Source organism: Panthera tigris, chromosome C1, assembly GCF_018350195.1.
Source record: "Panthera tigris isolate Pti1 chromosome C1, P.tigris_Pti1_mat1.1, whole genome shotgun sequence".
Lineage (NCBI taxonomy): Eukaryota > Metazoa > Chordata > Mammalia > Carnivora > Felidae > Panthera > Panthera tigris.
The window spans coordinates 25222619-25249267 of NC_056667.1; the positions used below are offsets into that span (position 1 = coordinate 25222619).

General features: G+C 47.0%; 1 protein-coding gene across 8 annotated transcripts; it reads left to right on the forward strand.

The window, feature by feature from the left end:
- Positions 1 to 25967, forward strand: ZSCAN20 (zinc finger and SCAN domain containing 20). Of its 8 annotated transcripts, none has more exons than XM_007092437.2 (8): positions 1 to 72; positions 8149 to 8669; positions 13348 to 13534; positions 13973 to 14049; positions 14330 to 14414; positions 17750 to 18436; positions 20087 to 20515; positions 21298 to 25967. In XM_007092437.2, exons 2-8 carry the CDS (start codon positions 8259 to 8261, stop codon positions 22551 to 22553), a joined length of 3132 nt encoding a protein of 1043 aa, XP_007092499.1. In that variant the 5' UTR covers positions 1 to 72; positions 8149 to 8258; the 3' UTR covers positions 22554 to 25967. The 8 variants fall into 8 exon arrangements, with proteins under 8 accessions (XP_007092499.1, XP_007092502.1, XP_007092500.1 ...); XM_007092440.2 differs by having other exon boundaries at positions 20090 to 20515; XM_007092438.3 differs by having other exon boundaries at positions 9 to 68.
- Positions 25968 to 26649: the final 682 nt, after the last annotated feature.

Here is a 26649-nt window from a genome sequence, read left to right on the forward strand (position 1 = left end):
CTCCGCGTCCCAGCATTCCCTGCGCGAACCCCGGAGCACTTCCGCCCTGTTGTGAAGTGGGTGTCTCGGTGGGTGAGTCCGGGTGGTGGGGCGGGGGCAGCTGAGACTCAGGCTCTGGGCTGGAAGCTTAGGAGGTGGTGGTGTCCTAGAGGGCCAGGGAAGGTGAGAGGGGAGAAAGCAGCTTTTCTTGGCGGGCGGGGGGTGAGGGTGAGGGGCGGCCAGAGGATGGAGCGTCCGGAGATGGGAAGGGTCATAGAGGGGTCGGGGATGAGGAGGGAGATAGAAGGCCCTGGGAGCGAAGACGGTTCTAGAAAGGTATGTAGGTGAGAAGACAGAGAGAGGTTCTGGAGGTAGCAGAGTCCTAGAAGGGTCTGGAAACCACAGAGGGAAGCATAGACGGTTCTTGGGCCCTGGCAAGATGAAGAGAAAAAGGCCGGAGCTTGAAGCCCGACCTTAAAAATGGTGTTCCAGCCTCTACTCGCCCGCCTCGACAGACGTAGCAAATCTGATATCCCCTTACACTTCCTCTAATGGTTGTGACCTCTGGAACCCAGTAGGTGGGACTGGCTGTCGTGTTCTGCCCCAAATCAGCACCCGCTTCCCTTCTGCCCGATGGAAGTGAATGGCACCTTCGTCCACTTTAGCGCTCTGGTTCCTCTTGCATTCTTCCACAGCCAGGGATCTTCAGACCTTTCAGTTTCTGTTATGTGTCCTGAATCTGCCCCTTTTCTGGTCAGGGTTTTTGCACAAGGCTTTCATCTTTTCACCTCCCCAGCCTGGAAAAACACATTGTAGTCAGCGTCCACCTATTTAACCCACAAATCTGATTGTGCCTTCTGCTTAAAAACCTTCTTTCTCATCACCTGTAGAATTAAGTCCAAACACCTTAGCCCGATAGTCCAGACTTTTCATAAACTCCCTCTGCACAAGATTGTGCACCCCATGCTATTTGTTTTTTTCGGTTTCTTGGGGAGGCTGTTTGGTTTTCCACCGTTATGTATGCCCTTCTCTCTGCTTAGAGTACACTTTTTCCCACCGTTCTCTGACAAGAGAACCATTCTTCGGAGAACCAGCTAACCAACTTGAGTGTTACTTTGTTCAGTTTACCTTAAGCTGATTAAGTCACCGCCCCCAACCCCAGTTCTCACAGACCTCTTTTACCACTTTTGATCGTAATTATCTGTGACTTTTTTTTTTTTTTTTTTTGTCTCTTCCACTAGACTGTAAGCTTATCCAGGACAGGAACAGTTTCTGAGTCACCGCCATTTCTTCATTGCCCAGTCCAGGATAGTAAATACTTGATGTAAATCATGTAAATTGGTAAATACTTAATGAATGTGTGAAAAGTGACCATCCAGGGTGAGCTTTGCTGTACCAGTTTTTTTTTTAATTTTTTAATGTTTGTTTATTTTGAAAAAAAAGTTTTTTTTAACGTTTATTTATTTTTGAGACAGAGAGAGACAGAGCATGAACGGGGGGAGGGACAGAGAGAGAGGGAGACACAGAATCGGAAGCAGGCTCCAGGCTCTGAGCCGTCAGCCCAGAGCTCGATGCGGGGCTCGAACTCATGGACCGCGAGATCGTGACCTGAGCTGAAGTCGGACGCTTAACCAACTGAGCCACCCAGGCGCCCCTTATGTTTGTTTATTTTAAGAGAGAGAGAGAGAGCGAGCGAGCCAGAGCGTGAGCAGGGGAGGGGCAGAGAGAGAAGGAGACATAGAATCTGAAGCAGGCTCCAGGCTCTGAGCTGTTGGCACAGAGCCTGATGTGGGGCTCAAACTGACAAGCTGTGAGATCATGACGTGAGCCGAAGTTGGACGCTCAACCGGCTGAGCCACCCAGGCGCCCCTTTTATGCCAGTCTTAAAGACTGCTTCTTCCAGTGGATTTCTAAGGACATGAGGCTTTAGTCTTTTCCTGCCTGTCAGGGCTGTCTTTGCTGGATGCTGATTCAATACCAATGGGAGTTTAAGCCAGGGATGGCAAATACGTAGAATGTGTGGTACCACTTTTTCTTCCTGTGTCTGGTGGTCATAGCTAATTGGTGGCAACACATATTGACATGGGATTCAGATATTGACACGGACAATGCTAAGGACTCTGTCCTTAGCACAGTGACTGAAGTTGGTGCTTTACATGAAGCCTATTTGCTCTCCCTGGTTTAAACCCTTAAATGTTTAAGCAGTAGCCTGGACCATCAGCCAAATACACTGGCTAGCCTTTGGGGGCTCCTAGTTTCTTCTTTGGAAGTCACAGACCAGTCTTGGCCTTTCCCATGGGACTGGGGCAGCTCTCTTACCATCCCACTGTTCAGTCGGTGGGCTTTTAAGTCCACATCCATACTCAATACCCCAGGAGCCAGGAGGCCCCTTAGCTTCTTCCCTGTATTTGTAAAGGGATCCTGACCCAGTCAATACCTATCCCTCCTTGCTTAGGGGAATCAGTACGCTTTCTAGATCTTCCTAGATGGTGGAAGAGCTCTTTCAGAGTATTTAGCTTGAAAGGTGGTAAAGTGACGACAGCCCATGATGACAGAAGCCTATCATCATCCTCTATTTAGTCCTGGTATTTGAAACGATTTTTGAGTTGGTTGCCAATATTTAAAAAGCCAGAGTTCTAGCTTCTCTTGGAAAAAAGTAGGCGGCCTGGGAACTTGGCCAGTGTTCTCTCTGGTGCTGTGTAGTTCGTCACAGCCCCTGCTCCACTCATTTACCGATTTACATTTTGCCTGGCCCCTGTAGCCATTTAAATTTGTAGCCACTGACTTGAGTCTTCCTGCCACTTTGCTCTATTCTCATCATACTAATTGGGGAATCTGGGCCAAATGCTGAGTACGGTCAAGCTGTAAGCTGCAGTCTTTTATTTATTTATTTTATTAACATTTTTTTTTTTAACATTTATTTATTTTTGAGAGACAGAGAGCCAGAGCACGAGTGAGGAAGGGCCAGAGAGAGGAGACACAGAATCCAAAGCTCCAGGCTCTGAGCTTGTCAGCACAGAGCCTGAAGTGGGGCTTGAACCCACGAACCGTGGGATCATGACCTGAGCTGAAGTCAGACACTCAACCAACTGAGCCATCACAGGTGCTCCTGTAAGCTTCAGTCTTGATTGGCAGCTGCAGAGTCCACATGACCTGTCCAGGGTCACACAGCTAATAATGGCAGGAGTGGAACTGGAACCCTGATTAGCTCCCTCCTGCCTTAATGTTCTTTCTACTCTCCTCCCATCTTCACAGGGGTTTGGGTGATTGGCAGACCTAGAGGAATCTATGTGGTGCGGTTAAGAAAAATGACTGGAAAGAACGTATCTTGGCTTAGTCCCAACTCTGCTGCTTCCTAGTTGTGTGACCTTAAGTGAGTCCCTTCACAGAAGCTCAATTCCCTATATGTAAATTGAGGATATAGTGGACTCATACTTTATAGGAGAATTCTATTCTAAAGTTAGCACTCTGACTTTGGGAAATCTCATTTAGCCCAAAATCACAGTCAGCTTGAAAATCCTTTGGCAAGGAGCCATTTAGAAACCAACATGCTGTCTTTCAATAAGCTAACCAGCGCAGCTGGGTTTTCTTGTTTGAATGTCAGATGAAAGAGTTGGCTTGTGTTTAGGGATGCTGCTGTATGAAGCACACTCGGTTCATACTCTGGAGAGAGAGGCTTGAGGGAATTCAGACCAACCTGGGGACCAGGAAAATCCTGCTTATTCTGGAATAGACACAGAGCGAACAGAACTGGCTGCACCATTTAAATTATGTGCTTTTTTTTTTTTTTCTTTTTTTCTCTTTCTGGTGTTTGCATGCAGTGTAATACACGTAAGGTAGAGATCAGTGTAGTGCAACTCCACACTAAGGACGCTTGACTTGCTTGCCAGGAGGATTCAGTGAGATTGTGAATGTAGAGCACGTAGCACCAGACCTGGCACCTCATGGGCACTCAGGAGATGGGTACTCTTTGAGATTGTTGATCCTGGTGTGGCCCTGACATTCTTGGTCATCTTAGGACTGAGGGATGCCCTTGTCCTTTCTTTCTCCCAGCTCTGTGTAAAGTCGCCCTGCCATTTGCTGACTGTATTCATCTCCCTCTGGGGATAGGCTGCAATTCCTATCTAAGAGAGTAGCAGGAAAAGCTTTCAGATTTGTATTTGTTTTATATATATATGTATATATATATATATATACACACACACACACACATATATATACATACATATACATATATGTATATATATGTGTGTATATATATATATATATATATATGTGCAAGTTAGTTAACATATAGCGTAGTAATGATTTCAGGGATAGAATTCAGTGATTTATTACTTACATATAACACCCAGTGCTCATCTCAATAAGTGCCCACCTTAATGCCCATCACCCATTTAGCCCATACTCCCCATCCAACACCCCACCAGCAACCCTCAGTTTGTTCTCTGTATTTAAGAGTCTCTTATGGTTTGTCTACCTCTCTGTTTTTATCTTATTTTTGCTTCCCTTCCCCTGTGTTCATCTGTTTTGTTTCTTAATTCCACATACAAGTGAAATCATGATATTTGCCTTTCTCTGACTGACTTATTTCACTTAGCATAATCCACTCTAGTTCTATCCATGTTGTTGCAAATGGTAAGATTTCATTCTTTTTGATCATGGAGTAATATTCCTTTGTATATGTATACTACATCTTCTTTATCCATTCATCAATCGATGGACATTTGGGCACTTTGGCTATTGTTGATAGTCCTGCTATAAACATTGGGATGCATGTGCCCCTTTGAATCAGCATTTTTGTATCCTTTGGATAAATACCTAGTATTGCAATTGTTGGATCATAGGGTAGTTCTGTGTTTAATTTTTTGAGGAACTTCCATACTGTTTTCTAGAGTGGCTGCACCAGTTTACATTCCCACCGGCAATACAAAAGAGTTCCTCTTTCTCCGCATCCTTGCCAACATCTGTTGTTGCCTGAGTTGTTAATGTTAGCCATTCTGACAGGTGTGAGGTGGTATCTCATTGTGGTTTTGATTTGTATTTCCCTGATGATGATTGATGCTGAGCATCTTTTCATGTGTTCTTTAGCCATCTGGATGTCTTCTTTGGAAAAGTGTCTGTTCATGTCTTTTGCCCATTTCTTCACTGGATTATTTGTTTTTTGGGTATTGAGTTTGATAAGTTCTTAATAGATTTTGGATACTAACCCTTTATCTGATATGTCATTTGCAAATGTCAGATTTGTATTGGAAACTAACCCTTGAACTTTCAAGTCTTCCCAGAAGAAAATACCTATTATCTGTGGCTCTTGGCTTTGGGACTGGTGGGACTACTAATTGCCTATTTTGTTGTAGTGTTAGTCTCTCTGTGCAGGAGCACAAACTTCTTTGCTTGCTCATTGACGGTCTCTCTCATTAGAAAGTAACTTTCATGAAGGTACAAACCGTCTTTCCCAGTTACTGTTGGCTGTGTAGATACCAGTACAGTGCAGGTACATAGTGGGACTCTGTAAATGACTGGTGAATTAGTCCTTGTGTGAGAGAGTGACACAAATGCTTTTGGACTAGTGTGTGATTAAGGCTGTGACTAAAAAAGAAATTTCATGAAAAGTTCATTCTTTAGCTTAATATAAATGATGGACTTTCCATAGCCCAATAGGCTTTCGAGATACTGGATTTACCATTTTAATTAAAGGCAACAACACTTCCAATGGCCCTGCTATTTATCAGGCATTATGGATACAGAAATGAGTAAGATAGAGTCCTGGCCCTAATAATACAATTTAATGGTCAGAGGTAAGAACAGGTAACTACAACAGTGTAGGATACCACTTTATAGTAGAGGCATGTGCCAATTGCTTTGGGAATACAGGACTGGAGAAGTGATTCTGGGAAAGCAGGGAATGGGGCAGGGCATGACAAAGGCATGTTAAGGAATTCTTAACAGATGAGGTGACATTGACCTGGTAGCTGAGGGACAAGCAGGAAGTTGTCAGATGGTCATGAGTTGTGTTCGTAGTTCCTCCCTGAGTATGTAGAGGTCTTTAGGACAAGTCTTTATTTTTCATCACCCTTGCCTTGTTCCTGGAGAGTCCAGTCAGTTGGCCTAAAATCTAAATACCAGCCCCTCTCCACTCTTAATTTGGCTGTGTCATTCCCATTTAGAAGGAGCTGATAGTTTCCTTTGAGTGGGTGTTTTTATGTCATCTAGATTTGTTGGGAATGACACAAAGAGCTCATTTTTCCAGATCACCCAGCACAAGTGTTGTCAGAGTCTTCCTTGTGTCAAAGAAGCAATCCCAGTTGTCCACTCAGTAAGTGTTTTCGGAGAGCCTCCTGTGTGTAGCATCATGCTTGTTGTGGGGGTGGAGGAGGGAAGGGGTAAACTATGTTCCTCATCCTCAGTGAGGCCGTAATCTCTCTGGGGCCACACACATACACTCCCCTCTAATACAACATAGAAAGTGGCAAGTGTGACAGAGATAGAAATAGAAAGGAGGAAAGAATTCCTTCTGACATGAGCTAGAAGGTCATTTAAAAATCTAGTGTGTGCAGAAGGGGATTAGTTATAACCCTTGCTTCATGACACATCACCATCATGAGCTGACTGTTGTCTGACTGAGCTGATTGTTTACCGAGCGCTGCCTCTGTGTGCTGAGCACTGTACTGGTCAGCTTATGATCTAGTGGGTAAGATAATTATAATCGAGCATGATCAGGTTTGTGGTAGAGAAACGTAGGTGGCATGGAAGCTTGTGGCATAGGAAGGATTGAATCTTGTTTCAGGGCACAGGGAGGGCCTCTTGGAAAGAGTACAATTGACGTTGAGACCTAGCTAGGTGAAGAAAGGGAGGACACTTCCTAAAGGAGATGGTCCACAGCATGTAGGAGGGTTCCGAGGGCAGCAAAAGCTGTGTGGCTGGAGTGCCCTGACCAGTGGAACATGGTAAAGAGATGAGGTATAGACTTGGGCAAGGTTCACACTTGATTGTGAAGGATGTGGGAGGTCACCCAAGGGTGTTCAGCAGGAAGTGACCTGGTCAGATTTTGAGCTAGTCTGGTTGTTGTGTGAAGAACTCTGGGTTGGGGTGAGAGGAGAGAAGGCAGGGACATGAGTTAGGAGGCTGATCCAATGAAAAGCATGGCGACTCTCTGGCCTGAGGTGGCAGCATTGGGGGTCTAGATGCTTAGGAGGCCAGGAGGCACAGCTTGGTGATGAATTGGATATGGGGGATGTTGAAGGAAGGTGATCCCTGGGTTTCTGGCATGGGTAAATTTTTTTTTTAAATATTTTTAAATGTTTATTTATTTTTGAGACAGAGAGACAGACAGAGAGAGAGAGAGTGACAGAGACAGAGTATGAGCAGGGGAAGGGCAGAGAGAGAGACACACACACACAGAATCCAAAGCAGGCTCCAGGCTCTGAGCTGTCCGCACAGAGCCTGACATGGGGCTTGAACTCACAGACCATGAAATCATGACCTGAGCCAAAGTCGGATGCTTAACCGACTGAGCCACCCAGGTGCCCCTGGCATGGGTAACTTGATAGAAGGTGGTGCCTTGGCTGGATGGAGAGCTCCAGAAGAGGGACGGGTCTGTAGGAGAAAATGATGAATTCAATTTGGGGCCCACTGAGTTTGAGGTGCCTAATAGACAGTCAAGTGGGAAATGTCCCGTAGATGATTGGATTTGGGGTCTGGAGGCAGGTCCTGGCTGAAGCTTTGGGAGTCATCAGTTTCAAGATGGTGAAAAATGTCAAATGGATGGGTTGGCCAAGAGGGAATGTAGAGTGAGAGGGGTTTTGCAAGGGGAGCACCCTTAAAGGAAAGCTGAAGGTCCGGAGAGAAAGGCCCTGTGGAGGGGGGTGACATTTGGAACCCAACTTGAGGAAGGGTTAGACTGGGCATGTTTAGAGGAAGGAAGGCATGCTGGGGCCAGATTGTGAAGGCCTCGATGCCAGAACACGGCGTTCAGCACATCACAGAGGATTTCGTGCTGTACTGTCCTCCTCCAGCGTGTGCTGGCTGCCAGCTTGGGGGCCAGGTTGTGGTCTGTCTGCCTGCTTGTGCCTATTCCTGTCTGAGTAGCCCTGGTCCGTGCAAAGGGAGTGGAAGGTTCGGGGTCCTCTTACTCACATTGTCTGTTGTCCCTTGTCCCTCTGCCTTCAGAGCCTTGGGGAGCATCACCTCTCCCAGGAATCCTTGGAAGTACACACCTTAAATGCAGGAAGACATTGAACGAGGACGGCCCAGCTGAAGCAAGGTGTCCGGAACAGGCCATGGCCATGGCCCTGGAAGCCCGGGCCCGGGCCTCTCCCCGACCAGAACCCGAAGAACTCCTTATTGTGAAGCTGGAAGGGGACTCATGGAGACCAGAGAGCAAACCTGGGGAGGAGGGCTTCGACCCTGGTCCTGAGGCTTCCCGCCGGCGCTTCAGGCAGTTCCGGTACAGGGATGCAGCCGGACCCCACGAGGCCTTCAGCCAGCTCTGGGCGCTTTGCTGTCACTGGCTGCGGCCAGAGATCCGCCTCAAAGAGCAGATCCTGGAGCTGCTGGTGCTGGAGCAGTTCCTGACTATCCTACCCAGGGAGGTCCAGGCTTGGGTGCAGGCACGCCACCCTGAGAGTGGTGAGGAGGCGGTGGCCCTGGTGGAGGATTGGCACCGAGAGGTCCAGGCTGCGGGACAGAGGGTGAGGCGGCGGGGCTATGACTAGATTAATCATTGCCAAAACCATAGTAATAATAATAATTGTTGTTATCATCGACCAACTGACATTTATTGAGCACTGCTGTGTAACAGACACTATCTTCTGTGCTTTCCACCTAATCCTGTTTAATGAGATGGATACCGTTATCCTGATTTTACCAATGAGGAAACTGAGGCAGAGAAAAACAGGTAGTTGGCTCAAGGTCACACGGCATTAGACGGTAGAGCCAGGATGTGAATTCAGGCAGGCTGACACTGAAGCCAGCATTCAGAACCACTGCCTAAACTGCCTTTTAGGACCATATTCACGGTGCAGTTGATTTGTATTGTGTTTCACACGTGACAAAGCCGTTTTACATACGTGATCTCTTTGGGTGCTTAAGGCAGTAAGGTAGGTAGGTAGACAGAAGTAGCATTATCCTCCTCATCGTATACACTAAACTAAGGCCCAAAAAGTCAGGTGGCTCACAAAGCGCAGTCAGTCCGAACCAGAGCCTAAATCCAGATCCTGAGGTTCCAAATTCATTGTTCTTTCTGTACACGACAGATGCCTCATGTGCAAGCCATGGGAATTAAAATACCTCTGAGGCATGAGGCTCAAATGAGACAGTAACTGACATTTCTTGAGCACTCACTGTGTGTCAGACACCGTTCTAACCTTTCTGTATGTATTGCTCATCTAATCAGCACAGCTGCCCGATGAGGTAGGTACTGTTATGTCACTGGTTTTCAAGTGGGTAAACAGAGACTCAGAGGTAAGTGACATGTGTAGATTCATATAACTTAAGTGGTAGAGCCAAGATAAGGGAAGTGAAAGCATCGTGGATTTAACACTCATAGTTTCAACAATTTGCAAGAGACTGAAGGCCCATGATATCATTTATAGTTTTTCTAGGGCACGACTTTTGAATCCTGCTTTTGGAGCTGGCATATGTAGAGCAAGTACTTGAACTGGCTGCGGGCTGAGCCAGCCACCCAGAACCTCCATCTCAACATACCCCTGTTCCTTCCCCTTGTTACACGGTCAGTAATTTTTGTGATGTTATATTTAATGATACGTTGTTGGGGGAAATTATAGATTGAGAAGATCCCTTGCAAATGGCAGGGGTTTTCTGTACATCATAAAAGGTGAAGCTCTGTACAGATGTGAGATTGGGGGAAGAAAGGTTTATTGTCCGTGGGTTTGCTTTTTGGATTCTTTTTAATTTTTTAATGTTTATTTATTTTTGAGAGAGAGAGAGAGAGAGAGAGAGAGAGAGAATGGATGGGGGAGGGGCAGAAAGAGAGGGAGACCCAGAATCGGAAGCAGGCTCCAGGCTCTAAACTGTCAGCACAGAGCCGGACGTGGGGCTTGAACTCACGAACCGTGAGATCATGACCTGATCTAAAGTCAGATGCTTAATCTACTGAGCCACACGCGTGCCCCTGCTTTTTGGATTCTTTTACAAACTGATTGAAGACACAGAAAACATATGATTTAAAGTTATAGAACTAAGTATGAGAGAGTGTACCTTATTCTAATATACCACCCCATCCTCCCGTATTATTTCTTTTAAAGAAACCATCTATTCGTCTTAAGTGGCAGTGAAAAAACAAATGAACTTGAGACCCAGAATTGAGTTAATTGAGAATTGATTTAAATCAAGGTCTTAATGACTCTTTATCTGTAAAATGAGAGGGTTGGACTAGACCAAAAGTTCTCAAACTATACCCTTGTGAGCTGAGCAGAGGTTGAATTGCTTCTAAAATTGAAAAAAAAAAAAAATAAGGTAATGGAATGTGCTCTATCATGTATTATTTTCCTGTGACTTTTATTTTTATTTTTTAACTTTCTACCTGCTCCTGAGTGCTCACAGATGTCAAAACAAATGGATAAGTAGCAAAGGAGCTCCCCTGCCCCCACATATATGCTTGTGATCTTACATTGCAAGGTACCTGACTCAGTTACATTTTTTGTAAGGAAGACTTTTCCAAGTCTTACTAATGGAATGAAGTATGCTAACTCCATTCCTCAGAGAGAACCGCCTGGAAAAGGCAGCGCTGCTGGGCTAAATGACCTCCAAGATATTTTCCTTAAAGAGACCTCTCAGCTGTGCTCTTGGGTGGGTTTTGGCTTGCTGACTCCGTCGTCACCCTGTTGCAGCAACCCTCTCCCCATTAGGTGCATAGGCATTTTTTTAAAATATATTTTTTAAGTTTATTTGTTTATTTTGAGAGAGAGAGAAAGCATGAGTTGGGGAGGGGCAGAGAGAAAATCTTGAGCAGGCTCCACACTGTCGGTGCAGAACCTGATGCAGGGCTCGAACCTATGAACTGTGAGATCATGACCTGAGCCACAGTTGGATGCTTAACCAGCTGAGCCACCCAGGTGCCCCTGCAGAGGCACTTTTTAAAAAAACAGACTTTATTTTTTAGAGCAGTTTTAGGTTAACAGCAAAACTGAGTAGAAAGTGCAGAGGTTGCTCCTGTACCTCCAGTCCCCATGCACGCACATCATTCCCCACCAGAGTGGCACGTTGATCATGATCGATGAACTTACCTTGACACGTCCTTATCACCCAAAGTCCATAGTTTACATTAGGTGTCACTCTTGGTGTTGTACGTGCTGTGGATTTTGACAAATGTATAACAACATGTATTCACCATTATAGTTCATACAAGATAGTTTCACTGCCCTGAAATCCTTTGTGCTCCGCATATTTATCCTTCCCTTCCCCCAACCCCTAGCAACCATTGATTTTTTTGCTGTCTTCATACTTTCACCTTTTCCAAAGTGTCATATAGTCAGAATCATACAGTATGTATGTAGCCTTTTCAGAATGACTTCTTTCACTTAGGAGTATGCATTTAAAGTCCCTCCATATGTCTGCATGGTTTGATAGCACATTTCTTTTCAGTGTTGAGTAACATTCCATTGTCTAGATGTACTGCAGTTTATTACCTACTGAAGGATATCTTGGATGCTTCCAAGTTTTGGCAATTATGGGTAGAACTGCTATAAACATCCATGTGCAGGCTTTGTGTGGTGCACAGGTATTTTTGATGAATTCTTTACTCATCCCTACTCCAACCAAAATTCTACCAGTTTTTTCCTTCTCCTTGTCACTTGAATCTCCTTCTTTCTGTCTACAGTTGCCATCTACGGGATCAAAACCTTTGCATAGGCGTGGCAGTAGTTAGAGGAGCTAGAGCCGGGAGTGAGGATTGTTGTGGAGTCTAGTCCTGCAGTTGCTCTGTAGATTGTAAGATTGTAACTATAATAAAGAGATTTATTTGTTTTTTTCCTTAAATAACCACAGTAGAATGCGGATAAGCTCATGTTTGCTCCCTATGAGCCATACAAGACATTGGTGGATGGCCTCACTTGGAATGGATTTTTATGCTCTGGGCCCATACCTGTATATCTTAAGGATAAACATCCCTCTCTTTGAGTGAGGATTGGAGTTTTCCCATCAGCCAAAGGTTTTTTGGAGTTCTGGAAGTTTGGCAAACTCATTAAGTTGCTGAAGGTGGATGTTAATATTTTGAGTCAAAAAATAAGACTCAGAGCAATGTATATAATTGCTACCTTTTGTAAAATAGGGAAGAAGTAAGAGTCTATATTCATAGATGCTTGTGTATAAAGAACCGAAAGGATGCGGAACAGTAGTCACCTGTGGGGAAGAGTAGGGAGAAGGAAGACACTGGGCAGATGGGACAGGGACAGGGTAGGGATGGGGTATTTTCACCAAATGTACCTTTATATTTTCTATTTTTGAACCAGGTGAGCATTGAAAACTACCTTTTGAAAAAATTAAAACACATTTTTTTAAGTTTCTATAATGCAGTGAGGTTGTTCCATTGTTGGGGTTTTAGGGCCAGGAAATAACATCTCTTCCATCTCTCAATTTGGAACCAAATGACAGATAAGAAATGAGCTTTATGATTGGTAATGCTGAGTGGGTACTGTCCTCTCTTAATTGGTTATTCCCTTTTATTATATACATGCCCTGTATCTCTGAGTACTCGTTCGCCTGACCTTGAATTTAAGTAGCCACTTCTACTTTCCTTTCGAGTTATAGTGCCTTCTCTTCGCTTCTCCTTGTGTTTGAAGAGTAGATAAGACTTTCTAAAGCAGCACATACTTTTATTACATTTTAAAATTCCATTTGTAGTTGTTTGTCTCTCCTTTTTCTTACATTTACTTTTGAATTTTCCTTGCCTTTCAGCAGGAATATTTAGAGCAATTATATCCAGTTACTGGTGTATCTGTTTTTATGTTTCCTTTTGTCGTTTAATGTATACCTGGCTAACTTTTATCTTTTTTTGATAACTTAAAAATGAATCGACTTTTGATGTTTAGAGATTAGTTTTTAATGTCATGAAAATTTTACATGATTTATCTCTTTATGATTCAAAAATGTTTGGAACAGTAGCAGCCTCATTGAGATGCTTGTATAGCTTCCCTGTGTTGAACAAACCATTAGTCATTTGGTGGTATAAGCGCTGGTCTGTTGACTAATGTCAGTCTCATGGCTTTGCTGTCATACTTTGAGTCATCTTTGGATCTTAAAAAGAGTCTGTTAACCTCTGGACCACAGCTGTATTCTACGGAACGTTCCCTGCCCTACCGTAATTGGTCTTACTGAACTGACCATTGGGAATTTTGACTGTCTGTGTAGGAATTGGCCTTGTGTGCAGAAGAGACTGGGTCCTTAAAGGCAATGCAGGAATCTCAGCACTGTCCACTGCAGCCAGTGAATCACTGGCCTGAGGGACAGTCCCAGAAGCAGTGGGTGAAGAACTCATGCCCTGACCTTCCTGAGCATCTAGACACCAAGATAGTGCCACACCCCTTGAAAGAAAGTGGTGAGTACCAAGAATCAGGGAATGTCCGGGAGGAGAGGTGAGGGGTAGAGGGGGTAAGGAAGGGTGCACAGGGAGTAGGGATGTGCAGAATTCAAGACGGGGGGTGGATTGGTGTCTGATGGACACACTGATAAGCGCTGTGCAAGGAGAGGAAGCGCCCAGCGCTGTTGGCGCCCCACGGAGTCATGCAGCCAGTTCAGGCCAGGGCCGGGGTCACGTGGTGATCATAGGAGTGCGAGGTGGCATCTTACACACGGCCCATCTCTCGAGGCAGCTTAGGAGCCAGACGCTCTAGGATGGAAGTAAAAGGGGACATCTGCCCGGGATACCAGGACAGTCCCAGCTTGTTGCAAGCATGGCATCTGGAAAGCTGGACCCGGGAGGGGCGGTTTCTTGGGAACCAGAGCTTGGGTTTAGGAGACTTCTTCTTCTCCTCAGCTGTCCTCACTCCCCGAGTCCCTACTCTCCCAAAGACGGGGAGTGTTGGAGATTGGGAGGTGACCGCTGAGTCCCAGGTAAGCTGCTGTTTGTCCCTTCCTTCCTGTCCTTACTCCTCCTGTGCCCTTGCGCCTGTGCCCCTCTCCTCACTCTGTGGCCTGCCCTCAGCAGAAGGACATATGTCCTGGGGTATTCGCCTCTGCCCTTGGCCCCCAGTCTGCTGGCCTCTCCACGGTCATGCTGCTCCTTATGACACTGGCCTCACACATGGTATCCCTGCGTCCGTTATCTTTCCCGGGGCCTGGTCGCGTTGCCAGGCCATTTCCAACTGAGGTCCTTGTCTTGTACATCTCACAGGAAGCCCTGGGCCCCAGCAAACACGCTGAGAAGGAGTTCTGCAAGGACCCCCCAGGAGACAGCTGTGGGAATGGCGTGTCCCTGGGTAAGGAAACCGTGCCCTCTCAAGAGGATGTTGTCGGGTTTCTGGTACACTCAGTTCCCAGAGGCTGTTTCATCACTCCCTTAAGACTTGGGGCTCTGCGAAGTCTGGAGCTTCAGACACAGGAAGAACACATGCGCTCTGTGGCCACAGGAAGAACTGGTGGCAGGGGTGGAGCATGGGGCGTGGGGTCTGCCCGGATAGAGGCTGGCGGCTGGCTTCCGAGGGCCTGCCCTCTGGGGGTCGTTTCCTCATTTCCTCGGTACACTCAGCATGCTCCTGGGGCTGTCTCAGAAATCCAGTCTTGGCAGCATCAAACAGGGTCCATCTCCAAGGGGCAGTCCCCAGTGAGCTGAGCCCATGAGACTGATGTACTAAACCACAGTGAGAAGTAAACGTCACGGGGCTCAAAAACCCACACGGCCAGCACCAACTCCTGTTTTCGTAAGTGCGTCTCCACGGGAGCTAAACAAACATGAACCGTTTCCCTGGGGAGCTTGGGTCAGAATGATGGGTTAGACATGAGAGAGGGATAAAGTGGAAGAGACAGTGATAGGCCCGCCTCCTGTCGGTGAGGGGAGACATGGGAAGCTTGTGGGCGCCTTGCCTGACAGCAGAACTCCTTTTTTACATAAACCATGATATCTTGGGAAGATAGTGTTCAGCAGAACAAACTTTGGGAAGTGTTGAACCGGGTAATCCTTAAGTTTCTTTTAGCTCTCAACTCTTTTCCATCTAGTTTTCCTTGAATATTTATTTATTACAAATTTTTTAAATGTTTATTTATTTTTGAAAGAGAGAGAGAGAGAGCACAAGCAGGGGAGGGACAGAGAGAGAGGGAGACACAGAATCTGAAGCAGGCTCTGGGCTGTGAGCTGTCAGCATGGAGCCTGATGTGGGGCTCGAACTCACGAACTGTGAGGTCATGACATGAGCCGAAGTCAGATGCTTAACTGACTGAGCCACCCAGGCACCTGACCTTGAATATTTATTTTAATGAAAGGCTTCCTGGTTTTTTTTTTTTAATATGAAATTTATTGTCAAATTGGTTTCCATACAACACCCAGTGCCCATCCCAACAGGTGTCCTCCTCAATACCCATCACCCACTTTCTCCTCCCTCCCGCCCCCCATCAACCTTCAGTTTATTTTCAGTTTTAAAAAAAAAAATTTTTTTAATGTTTATTTATTTTTGAGAGAGACAGAGACAGAGCTTGAGCGGGGGAGGGGCAGAGAGAGAGGGAGACACAGAATCTGAAGCAGGCTCCAGGCTCTGAGCTGTCAGCACAGAGCCTGTCATGGGGCTCGAACCCATGGACCGTGAGATCATGACCTGAGCCAAAGTCGGGACGCCCAACTGACTGAGCCACCCAGGTGCCCCAGTTTATTTTCAGTTTTTAAGAGTCTCTTATGGTTTGGCTCCCTCCCTCTCTTTTATTTTTTCTTTCCCTTCCTCCATAGTCTTCTGTTAAGTTTCTCAGGATCCACCTAAGAGTGAAAACGTATGGTATCTGTCTTCCTCTGTATGCCTTATTTCACTTAGCATAACACCCTCCAGTTCCATCCATGTTGCTACAAATGGCCAAATTTCATTCTTTCTCATTGCCAAGTAGTATTCCATTGTGTATATAAACCACACTTTATCCATTCATCAGTTGATGGACATTTAGGCTCTTTCCATAGTTTAGCCATTGCTGAAAGTGCTGCTGTAAACATTGGGGTATAAGTGCCCCTAAGCATCAGCACTCCTGTATCCCTTGGGTAAATTCCTAGTAGTGCTATTGCTGGGTCATAGGGTAGATCTATTTTTAATTTTTTGAGGAACCTCCACACTGTTTTCCAGAACGGCTGCATCAGTTTGCATTCCCACCAACAGTGTAAGAGGGTTCCCGTTTCTCCACATCCTCTCCAGCATCTATAGTCTCCTGATTCGTTTATTTTAGCCACTCTGACTGGCGTGAGGTGATATCTCAGTGGGTTTTGATTTTTATTTCCCTGATGAGGAGTGACGTTGAGCATCTTTTCATGTGCCTGTTGGCCATCTGGATGTCTTCTTTAGAGAAGTGTCTATTCATGTTTTCTGCCCATTTCTTCACTGGATTATTTGTTTTTTGGGTGTGGAGTTTGGTGAGTTCTTTATAGATTTTGGATACTAGCCCTTTGTCTGATATGTCATTTGCAAATATCTTTTCCCATTCTGTCGGTTGCCTTTTAGTTTTGGTTGTTTCCTTTGCAGTGCAGAAGCTTTTTATCTTCATGAGGTCCCAATAGTTCATTTTTGCTTTTACTTCCCTTGCCTTTGGAGATGTGTCAAGTAAGAAATTGCTGTGGCTGAGGTCAGAAAGGTTTTTCCCTGCTTTCTCCTCTAGGGTTTTGATGCTTTCCTGTCTCACATTCAGGTCCTTTATTTTTGTGAATGGTGTAAGAAAGTGGTCTAGTTTCATCCTTCTGCATGTTGCTGTCCAGTTCTCCCAACACCATTTGTTAAAGAGACTGTCTTTTTTCCATTGGATAGTCTTTCCTGCTTTGTCAAAGATTAGTTGGCCATACGTTTGTGGGTCTAGTTCTGGGGTTTCTATTCTATTCCATTGGTCTATGTGTCTGTTTTTGTGCCAATACCATGCTGTCTTGATGATTTTAGCTTTGTAGTAGAGGCTAAAGTCTGGGATTGTGATAAGGCTTCCTGTTTTGTTAGGGCTGGGAGCTGTTGGGACAGCAGTCCTTTCTTTAGACATTGCAAAGTGTTTTAAAAAATAAGGAAATATATTTTCTCACGTTTTTGGACGTTGAGAGGAGGACATGCTCCAATCACAGTACAAAGTGGTTCCGCAGTGTCACGGCAGACCCTAGGTTCTTTTTCTCTCCTCTGCCGTCCTCAGTGTCAGCTTTGCACTAAAGTTATCATGTGTCATAATCAAAAGATACATGCCAATGGCAGTTGGGCTCACAAGTTTCCTAGTGAGAGAGACTCTCTCTGTCTCCCTGTCTCTTACACACACACACACACACACACACACACACACACACACACACACAGTGAATGAGTGAGAGAGAGGGAAACCTTTCCTCCAGCCATTAAATTCATTCTGCTTGGGCTAGTTTAGGCCACGTGCCCATCTGTGGACCAGTAACACTCACTCTTTGTATGATATGTTTCGTAGCAACAACAAAGAAAGCAAATGAACAGAGCAAACTGGTCAATTAATGTCGGGAATTGGCATGGGAATGTCTGAATAGCTGCGTGCACGGCAGTGCTCCGTTCCAGGGGCAGTTTGGACGAGCACTCTGCTCAGTGTGTCATTTGTACTTTTAATCTTTTCTTTTCTTTCTTTCTATTAGGGGCTTCAGTTTCCAAACCAGGTATCAACTGCCAGCGAGAGCAAGGACCAGGATTTTGGCGTCCGAGCTTTATCAATTCTGGAAAGAGGAACACTGCAGATTATACCTTGGATAATGAGCAAACAAAACCAGCCCAGGCGTCGGCCTGGAGAGATTCCAGGGCCTGGGAGGAACAACACCAATGGGACACGGAGGACATGAAGGTGTCAGGTGTGCACTGGGGCTATGAGGAGACCAAGACTTTTCTGGCAATTTTGAGTGAGTCTCCTTTTTCTGAAAAGCTCCGGACTTGTCACCAGAACCGCCAGGTTTACCGGGCCATTGCAGAGCGGCTGAGGGCAAGGGGCTTCCTGCGGACACTGGAGCAGTGTCGCTACAGAGTCAAAAACCTCCTGCGGAACTACCGGAAAGCCAAGAGCAGCCACCCACCAGGGACCTGCCCCTTCTATGAGGAGCTGGAGGCCCTGGTGAGGGCGCGGACGGCCATCAGAGCCACCGATGGCCCAGGAGAGGCTGTGGTGCTCCCCAGGCTGGGGGACAGTGATGCAGAGATGGATGAACAGGAGGAAGGGGGCTGGGAGCCTGAAGAGACAGCAGAAGATTGTAATGGTGATGACCTGGCCACTGATGAGTCTGTCCAGGAGCCCAGGATTCCAGGGGGCCCAGCTCTGTTCCAGAGTCGTATTGGTAAGAACAAGGGGGTTTAGTGGATCCTGACTCCACCTCTCCTACCAGCCAAACCTCTGCTCCCTGAGTTCAGGGCACAGACTGGATCGCAAGTCCAGATTGATGCCACTGGTGTTAAGTTCCTTAGATTGTCCTCAAACTCCTACTCTTTCCTTCTATGATCAATTTCCTAGAATGAGTTTTCTTAGTTATAGAAGCAAACTTTTAAAAACTTAAGGGACCTTAAAGAGCTAATTCAGTATTAGTTGACCCTTGAACAATGCAGGGCTAGAGTATTGATCTCTGCTTGTTTGATCGATGCACATTCAACTTTTGACTCCCGACATACTTGACCATTGGTAGCAAACTATGGACCAGAAGCCTTACTGACAATATAAATAACATGTATTTACATGTTATATGTATTGTATATTCTTACCATAAAGCAAGCTAGAGAAAAGGTGTTGTTAATATCATAAGAAAATACATTTACACTACTGTATTATATATATAAAAAAATCTGTTCTATAAGTGAATCTGTGCAGTTCAAACCCATCAACTATATTTGCCAAAGTGTGTCACTAGGAGTATGGATGGTCATAGTGTTACAAGAGTGTTCCTTTTTTTTTAAGTTTTTAATGTTTATTTTTTTTGAGAGGGACAGAGACAGTGTGACTGGGGTAGGGGCAGAGAGAGTGAGAGAGAGAGAATCCCAAGCAGGCTCCACGCCACCAGCACAGAGCCTGATGTGGGGCTCAAACCCACGAAACCATGAGATTATGCCCTGAGCCAAAACCAAGTGTCGGATGCCTAACCGACCGAGCCACCCAGGTGCTCCACACGAGTGTACTTTTAAGTTTAATGTGCATGAGAACATCAACTTGTGATTTTACGGTGAATTTAGGTAAGGAAAGATACTGAGTGAAGTTTTTAATATATAACAGAAATCGTAACAGTATATAGGTGAACAAGTGATGTTTGAGAAACACCCCGTCATTGTAAAAGTGGAAAAACACTGAAGCCCAAGAGATGGAATGTCTTATGTAAAGTTACACAGTGAGGTAGGGGCAGAGTCAGGGTCAGAGCCCAGAGTTCCTGCCTCCATCTTTATGTAGTTTTCCTCTCCACGATGCTGCCTCCCCAGGCTGCATCATTTACCTGCTGAGGAACTGAGAACAGAACACTTCCTGTTCATTCCTCCAAAAAGAGGAAAGGGCATCCTTAGTTGGGTGCTCTTGTAACATTATTTGAGTTACATTTCTGTCTAGGGACTCTCAGTTCCCTTGTTTGTTCAGAAGAAAGTTCATAAAATAAAACTAGAGGATATGTATTGAATGGATATAGAGAAAGTCTCTTAGATCCCAATTACAGGCCTTTCCCCACACCAGTCAACTGAAGCCAGAAGTGGGGTCACCTGGTATAATATGGCCACCTATATCTTTTTCAACTAAGACTCAAGAGTTAATGGAAGGTCTTAGAATTGGGTGGGGGTGGGAGGCTCTGGCGCACCCCTGAGAAGCAAGGGAATATTCTTTGCTGGTGCCCCAGGTGCCTGGGAAATTTCTCCGTTGCCTGTGTTCTAGGCATGTATTGGAACGGGGGCCCCTGATCCCTGATGACCTGGGCTAGTCTCATTATGCCTCACAGTTCTGAACTCTTCACTCCCGACAGCAGGTGTGCACTGGGGCTACGAGGAGACCAAGGCCTTCCTGACCATTCTCAGTGAGTCCCCATTCTCTGAAAAGCTTCGCACGTGCCACCAGAACAGCCAGGTTTACCGGGCCATTGCAGAGCGGCTGTGTGCACAGGGCTTCCTGCGGACACTGGAGCAATGTCGGTACAGATTCAAAAACCTCCTTCGAAGCTACCGGAAAGCCAAGAGCAGCCACCCACCAGGGACCTGCCCCTTCTATGAGGAGCTGGACTCACTGATGAGGGCACGGACTGCGGTCAGAGCCATGGGAACCCTCAGGGAGGCAGCGAGTCTCTCTAGGTCTGGGCAGAGCAGTACTGAGGCTGACGACCAGGAGGCCTGGGAGGAGATGGCAGGTGAAGTTGGCCTCAAATCTCCCACCCTGTGTCCAGACACCCCAGACACTGGTAAGCCTGGAGTAATTCGATGTCCACCAAATCCACAGGCATGAGAGATTAAGGGGGCCGGATCATTATCATTTGCCTCTGAACTACAAGAGAGGGTGGAATTGACCAGGAAAAGCATTTGTGATTTGCTTAGTGTAATTGCCCAAATGAGAGAAGTAGTCAGGTCTTGATTTTACTGGGATTTTTTGGTAAATTACAGAGTTTATTCAATTTCTCATGATAAGAGGCTATATGGAATGTACTAGGAGAGGGAGGTGTTCCTTATTGAGTAGAGGGATGGGGAAGTTGGCCGGAGAGACTGACTAGCTGATTGTGTGTGTGGCCTGGGCCTCATGGCTCCCTTGGCAGGGTCACCATGTTCCAGGCTCTGTTCTCTGCTTTGCAGGTCACACATTTATATATGCACCGGAACTTGAGCAGTTTCACGTTGGTCACATCATAAGATGTGAGATAGAAAATATAAGATATATGGGGCGCCTGGGGGCTCCGTCGGTTAAGCGTCCGACTTCAGCTCAGGTCATGATCTCATAGTCTGTGAGTTCGAGCCCCACATCGGGCTCTGTGCTGACAGCTCAGAGCCTGGAGCCTGCTTCAGATTCTGTCTCTCTCTCTCTCTCTGCCCCTCTCCCTGCTCACACAGTCTCTCTCTCTCAAAAATAAACATAAAAAAAAAAAAGAAAATATAGGATATCATTGTAGCTAAATTTGTAAGACACAAGATAAGATACATAAGTAGATATTAACTAATGAACGAAGAAAACTGCATTTCTGTGTATTTTCAGGTTTTGAGATGACGCATAAGGACGAAGACCAGATTTCAGAGCAAGATATTTTTGAGGATTTGCCTGGAGCCTTATCAAAATGTACTGGAGAGGATGTTTGCCACCCTCATGACTGGGGGCAAGACAGTGAAAATGAAGGTGGAGGTGAAGGGCAGTGGGGAAATCCCCCCCAGGAGCAGTGGGAAGAATGTTCTTCTGAAGATGACTTAGAAAAACTTATCGACCACCAAGGCCTGTACCTGGAAGAGAAACCCTACAAGTGTGACACATGTGTGAAAAGCTTCAGTCGGAGCTCGCACTTCATTGCCCACCAGCGGATCCACACAGGCGAGAAGCCTTACAAATGCCCTGAATGTGGGAAAGGCTTTAGCGATCGTTCCAACCTCAATACCCATCAGAGAATCCACACAGGAGAGAAGCCCTACAGGTGCCTTGAGTGTGGGAAAAGCTTTAGCGATCACTCCAATCTTGTCACCCACCAGAGAATCCACACAGGGGAAAAACCCTATAAATGTGGGCAATGTTGGAAAAGCTTCAACCAGAGCTCCAACCTCCTGAAACATCAGAGAATCCACGTGGGAGGCAATCCTGATCATTGCTGCGAGGCAGGGGAAACCTTTGGCCAAAGCCCATCCTTCAGTGCTCCCTGGAGGAACTCTACGGAAGAGACATCTCTTGAACAACCTCAGAGTGCCAGCAAGAACTTGAATTCTGGCCCACACGGCACCAGCTCAGGGGAAAAGCTGTATCCGTGTCCTGAATGTGGAAGAACCTTCTCTAAGAGCTCTGCCCTCATCAGTCACCAAAGGATCCATACGGGAGAGAAGCCGTATGAATGTGCTGAATGTGGGAAGAACTTCAGTAAGAGCTCCACGCTGGCTAACCACCAGCGAACCCACACGGGGGAGAAGCCATACACATGTGTGGACTGTGGGAAGGGCTTCAGTGAGCGCTCCAAGCTCATCACGCACCAGAGAGTGCACACGGGAGAGAAACCCTACAAATGCCTTGAGTGTGGCAAGTTCTTTCGTGACCGTTCCAACCTCATTACTCACCAGCGGATTCACACGGGAGAGAAGCCTTACAAGTGCAGAGAGTGTGGGAAATGTTTTAACCAGAGCTCCAGTCTCATTATTCACCAGAGAATCCACACTGGGGAGAAGCCCTACAAGTGCACAGAGTGTGGCAAAGACTTCAACAATAGCTCCCACTTCAGCGCCCACCGGAGAACCCACGCAGGAGGGAAAGCATCGTAGGAGGCCCCCCGCCCCCCGTCACGGCAAACAGATACACGCATATTGAAATCTCCCCAGAGCGTAAGATGTGTGCTAGGAGCTTTCCGAATTCTTAAGCTTGGTGTATACCCAGGCAAGTTATCTTGGCCTAATCCAGGTTATTTGGAAGTGAATTACAGATGCTAAGGGTCTGGATTTGAAGGCACTTTTCTTAAGTGTAATTTGTTTTTCTCCTGTAAAAAAACCCTGTGCAATCCTCAGGCCCTCCTTATATTTGCTGTCACGTGAGGACTTGATCAGTGTTTGAGCCAAACTGGTCATGTAGGAGTTTAGAGGTACATCAGGGGTCCTGAGCAGTGAGTCCAAACCTCGCTGTGCCTTCACACTGTCCACAGGTACACGTGTTCTGTTGGCACACATCAGCAAATTCTCACGTGGCGGATTTCGGTTGGGGTGTGTCCGTACAGGAGAGCTTTAAGACTGGCGAGAGAGGGCATAATTGGGAATCAGTGGCTTAAAGCAGACCGCCATGACCTCAGCAAAGAGGAGGAACCTCAGTGATGTCCTTGATAAATTATTAACAATAGCAAAAGTAGCTGGTATTTATTGAGCATTTACTCTGGCAGGCTCTGTGCTAAGTACTTTGTGCACATCATCTCATCTCCTCCTCACAGTGGTGCTGGGAGAGAGGTACTAATAGTGTCCCCATTTCCCAGAGGAGAGAGCCGAGGCTTGGGAAAGCCAAGTAACTTGCCTGGTGGCGCATCTGAAAATGGCAGAGGCAGGCTTTAACCAGATCTGTTTCTGGAGCCTAAGGTGTTCCTGACCATTCTCCTGAATCCCCTTCTGCATTAGGGCAGGTAACTCAGGTGTGAGGATCCCAAAGCACTTTGTGGACCACATTTCCTACTAAAATTCCTTTATGAATTCTCCTTTTAGCAAATAGGGAAACCGAGAATCCCTAAAGAGCAGAGGGCCTGGGATGATCTGAACCGGCAATGCTTTGAGCAAGGCTGAGCTATTATTAAAGCACTTGCTGTGGATTTCTATCTTTGCAACAATATGGGTGAGAGATACAGGGGGTTGAGACAGGGACGACCTGTAACCACAGTGATGTTTCTCCCCATGAGATACTGCTTTGGGGAAGGAAATGGGGTTTAAGAATTTCCCTTTCCTCAGGGAGTCAGTCCTGCTCAGGTTAGACTTGGATGAACTGAACGTTAAGCCTTACAGGAACTTGGGCCTCTAGTTTTGCCTCCCCGGGCCTTTCCCTGTTGGCGGAAGCTGTGTTTCTGATGGCCATGCCATGGCTGATCGCGGGGGAGGTGGGAGGAGTTGGTGTGCTCCCACTGAGAGGGCACTGAATGCTGTCCTGCAGCCCAGCTGCATGGCACAATTTCATCCTGCGAGAAGGAGCGTGAGGCAGTCGGGTCCTCACATGCTGAAGAATGCAGCGGTCAGGACCTATGGGTGCCCTGGGTTCTCCCTGCTTTATCCCATTCCGGCACCCCCGGTCGGGGATAGCTCCCTGCCTCCAGGCTGCAAAAAGGAGTTTGTGTTTAGTCACTTTGTGGAGAAGGTAACCCCCTTTGGGGACGGGGGTGCAGAGCTTTGAAGTACTGAGTGGGTGTGGGTGTGGTGCGAAGCCACAGGCTGCTGTCTGAACTTCCGTCCTGGGGCTGCTGCGGATGGCATTGGCTTCCCAGTGTGTACGTGCCCGGGACTTCCAGATCTGTCTCCTGCCCTGGGCTCTCCTCTTAGGAGCCCGGTCTCCTCCCTGCCAGTCCAACCTGAGTGACTCCGGGGCCTCTCTAGCCACTCGTGCCCCCCCTCCCCCCCACGCACTGTGACCCCTTGCAGCCATCTTCAGCCTGGGCCCATCCATTCGGCATGCACGTTACGTACACACTGGCCCACAAAGCAGCCTCCTTCACACAACGCCGGTGAGGCACACACAGTCAGACTCCTACAGACTCAGGGCCCCAGACACGCTCTCCCTCCTAAGGGCATTTTCCAGTGGGCCGTGGTTCCCCAGCACTGGGCAGTCTTCCAGTGGAGCCTACGGTCAGAATGAATGTGGTGAAGCATCCCCTTCTCTCAGTCTTGATGCCACCTCTCCTTCCGATGCTCCTTAGTGTCCTCTCTGAGCAGCAGACACCAGTGTCGAGCCCCTGCCCAGGCTGCGACTGGAGGCTCGTGCTACATGTAGCGCGAGGTCAGGGAAGGCCTGGCAGGAGAGGGGTTCGAGTTGTGCCGGAGTCCAGGGGGCAGCCGCTGCTTCCCACGGCTCCTGCTGCTGTCTCTCCCGACATCACCACTACCACTACCGTGTCTTTAGTGCCATCTTTTCCGTCACTCTGACTAGAGGCAAACCTGGAACTATCTCCACCTCCCTCTACTTCCCCGCCCCACTCTGGGGACCTCACTGCCCTCTGGTGCACTTCCCACCCGGTCCCTGTCAGAACCCTGGGAGGAGCCTGCACCCGGTGACCCTGCCCTGTGCTGCCCGGAGGAAGAGGCCCCTCTTCTCAGTGTGGCTCAGGCTCCCCGCTTCTCAAGGCTGAGAGCTGCTTTGTTCTAAGAGCCACTTAGCTGAGTCAAGAGCGTCAGAACGGGCAAGGGCAGGATCCAGTTGAACAATTTTACCTACACACAGTGAACAGGTAGAATAAGGGTCCACACAGACATCACGTTTCTAATGAGGGTGCAGTGAGGGATTCCCTTGATATGGGAACCATTCTGATCCTGTCTGCTATTACGTAATACTTTCTGAAGTCACATTTATTTTTCACATTTTCATTGTTGGAAAAGACTCCATAACGGTGGTGCCTAGAGGGTGAGGAAGGAGAAAAAGGAAACACAATGTGCCTCTAAGGCTGGTTCTGGATCAGCATTACAGATTCATGTGAGCCCAAGCAGGAGAGGAGCCTCGGGCAGCAGTGACCGAGCCACTGGCACTGGAATCTCTTGGGAGTCACCGGGGCTCAGGGAGCCCTACTGTGGTGCCAAGTGACAAATATAACACCCGGGGGAAAGGACTCCCCTTCTTTCTTCAATGTAGAACATGGCCTGGCCTCAGTTCTTTGGGGAATCCACAGACCACAGAGAAGCTTCTGCAAAGTTAGAGGCAATGGAGATGAGCATGAGGGTCAAGGGCATGTCCTGGTGATGGTGAGGAGCTGCTTTGAGACCCTCACTCCAACTTCACCGGGAAGGGGGGTGGGCAGGGCAGGAGAATACCCCTATAGACAGCAGCCGACAAGGAAAAGCTTGTTCACGACCATATATGCAGCCCCTGACCCAACCCCACTCCTGAAGTTTCCCAGAAACAGAGGAGGTGAGGCAAGCCGGGCTGGAGGTCACGCTAAGCCCTTCTGGCACATCCTCGGCATTTTCTCCAGGGACTTTCCTTGAGCAACTAATTTCTTATGAAAACTAGACATTGGTGATTGATCTTAGTGACTGTGAAATGAAAATGGGATAAATTTTGGCCACCAGGAGGCTCAGAGGTTCAAGATCCAGTTCCAAAAACTGAGCAGGCCCTTTTGGTTAGCAATTTGTGCATCGATCACTGACTTCATTTTGTCTGGCTTTGTTTTCACTTCCTTATCTTTTACTATTTTCTGTTTTTTTTTTGGTGGTGTTATGTACATCTCTTAAACCTGGTCAAATCCTATTTTGGGATGCAGTGGCCTGATGAATTAATAAATTATTCTGATTAAACAAAGAAAAAATAAGACTGTTTTGGATTCTTCTGGCATTTTCCTTGTTGAACTCAAAGCATGGAGGAAAGGGGGTGTAAATCAGGGGTACACATTGAGGCTGTGGGGGAGGATTGGGGCACATGATCTCATACCCTTTGTGCTGGACTGGTATCTTCCTTTCACTGTTCTCCGTGGTTCTTCATACATGAGTGGATGTACGAGCTCATGAGGCGTTGCCTTTTGTCCATAACAGGTGGCTCCTCGGTCTGCTGGCCATCTCCACATGTCTGCTTTGATATTTCCCCTGGGGTCTCTGTGCTAGGAAATCTGAGGTATCTGGGACCCAAATGATGCAAAGATTATGGATGAAAAGAAAGGAAGGCTTGCCAAAGGCCTGACTCTTCTGATTTGCC

Coding starts and splice junctions, on each gene's coding strand:
- ZSCAN20 (XM_007092437.2), top strand. CDS start 8,259: ATGGCCATGGCCCTGGAAGCCCGGGCCCGGGCCTCTCCCCGACCAGAA. Junction 13,535..13,972: donor ACACCCCTTGAAAGAAAGTG/GTGAGTACCAAG, acceptor TCTTCTCCTCAG/CTGTCCTCACTCCCCGAGTC. Junction 14,415..17,749: donor TGGGAATGGCGTGTCCCTGG/GTAAGGAAACCG, acceptor TCTTTCTATTAG/GGGCTTCAGTTTCCAAACCA.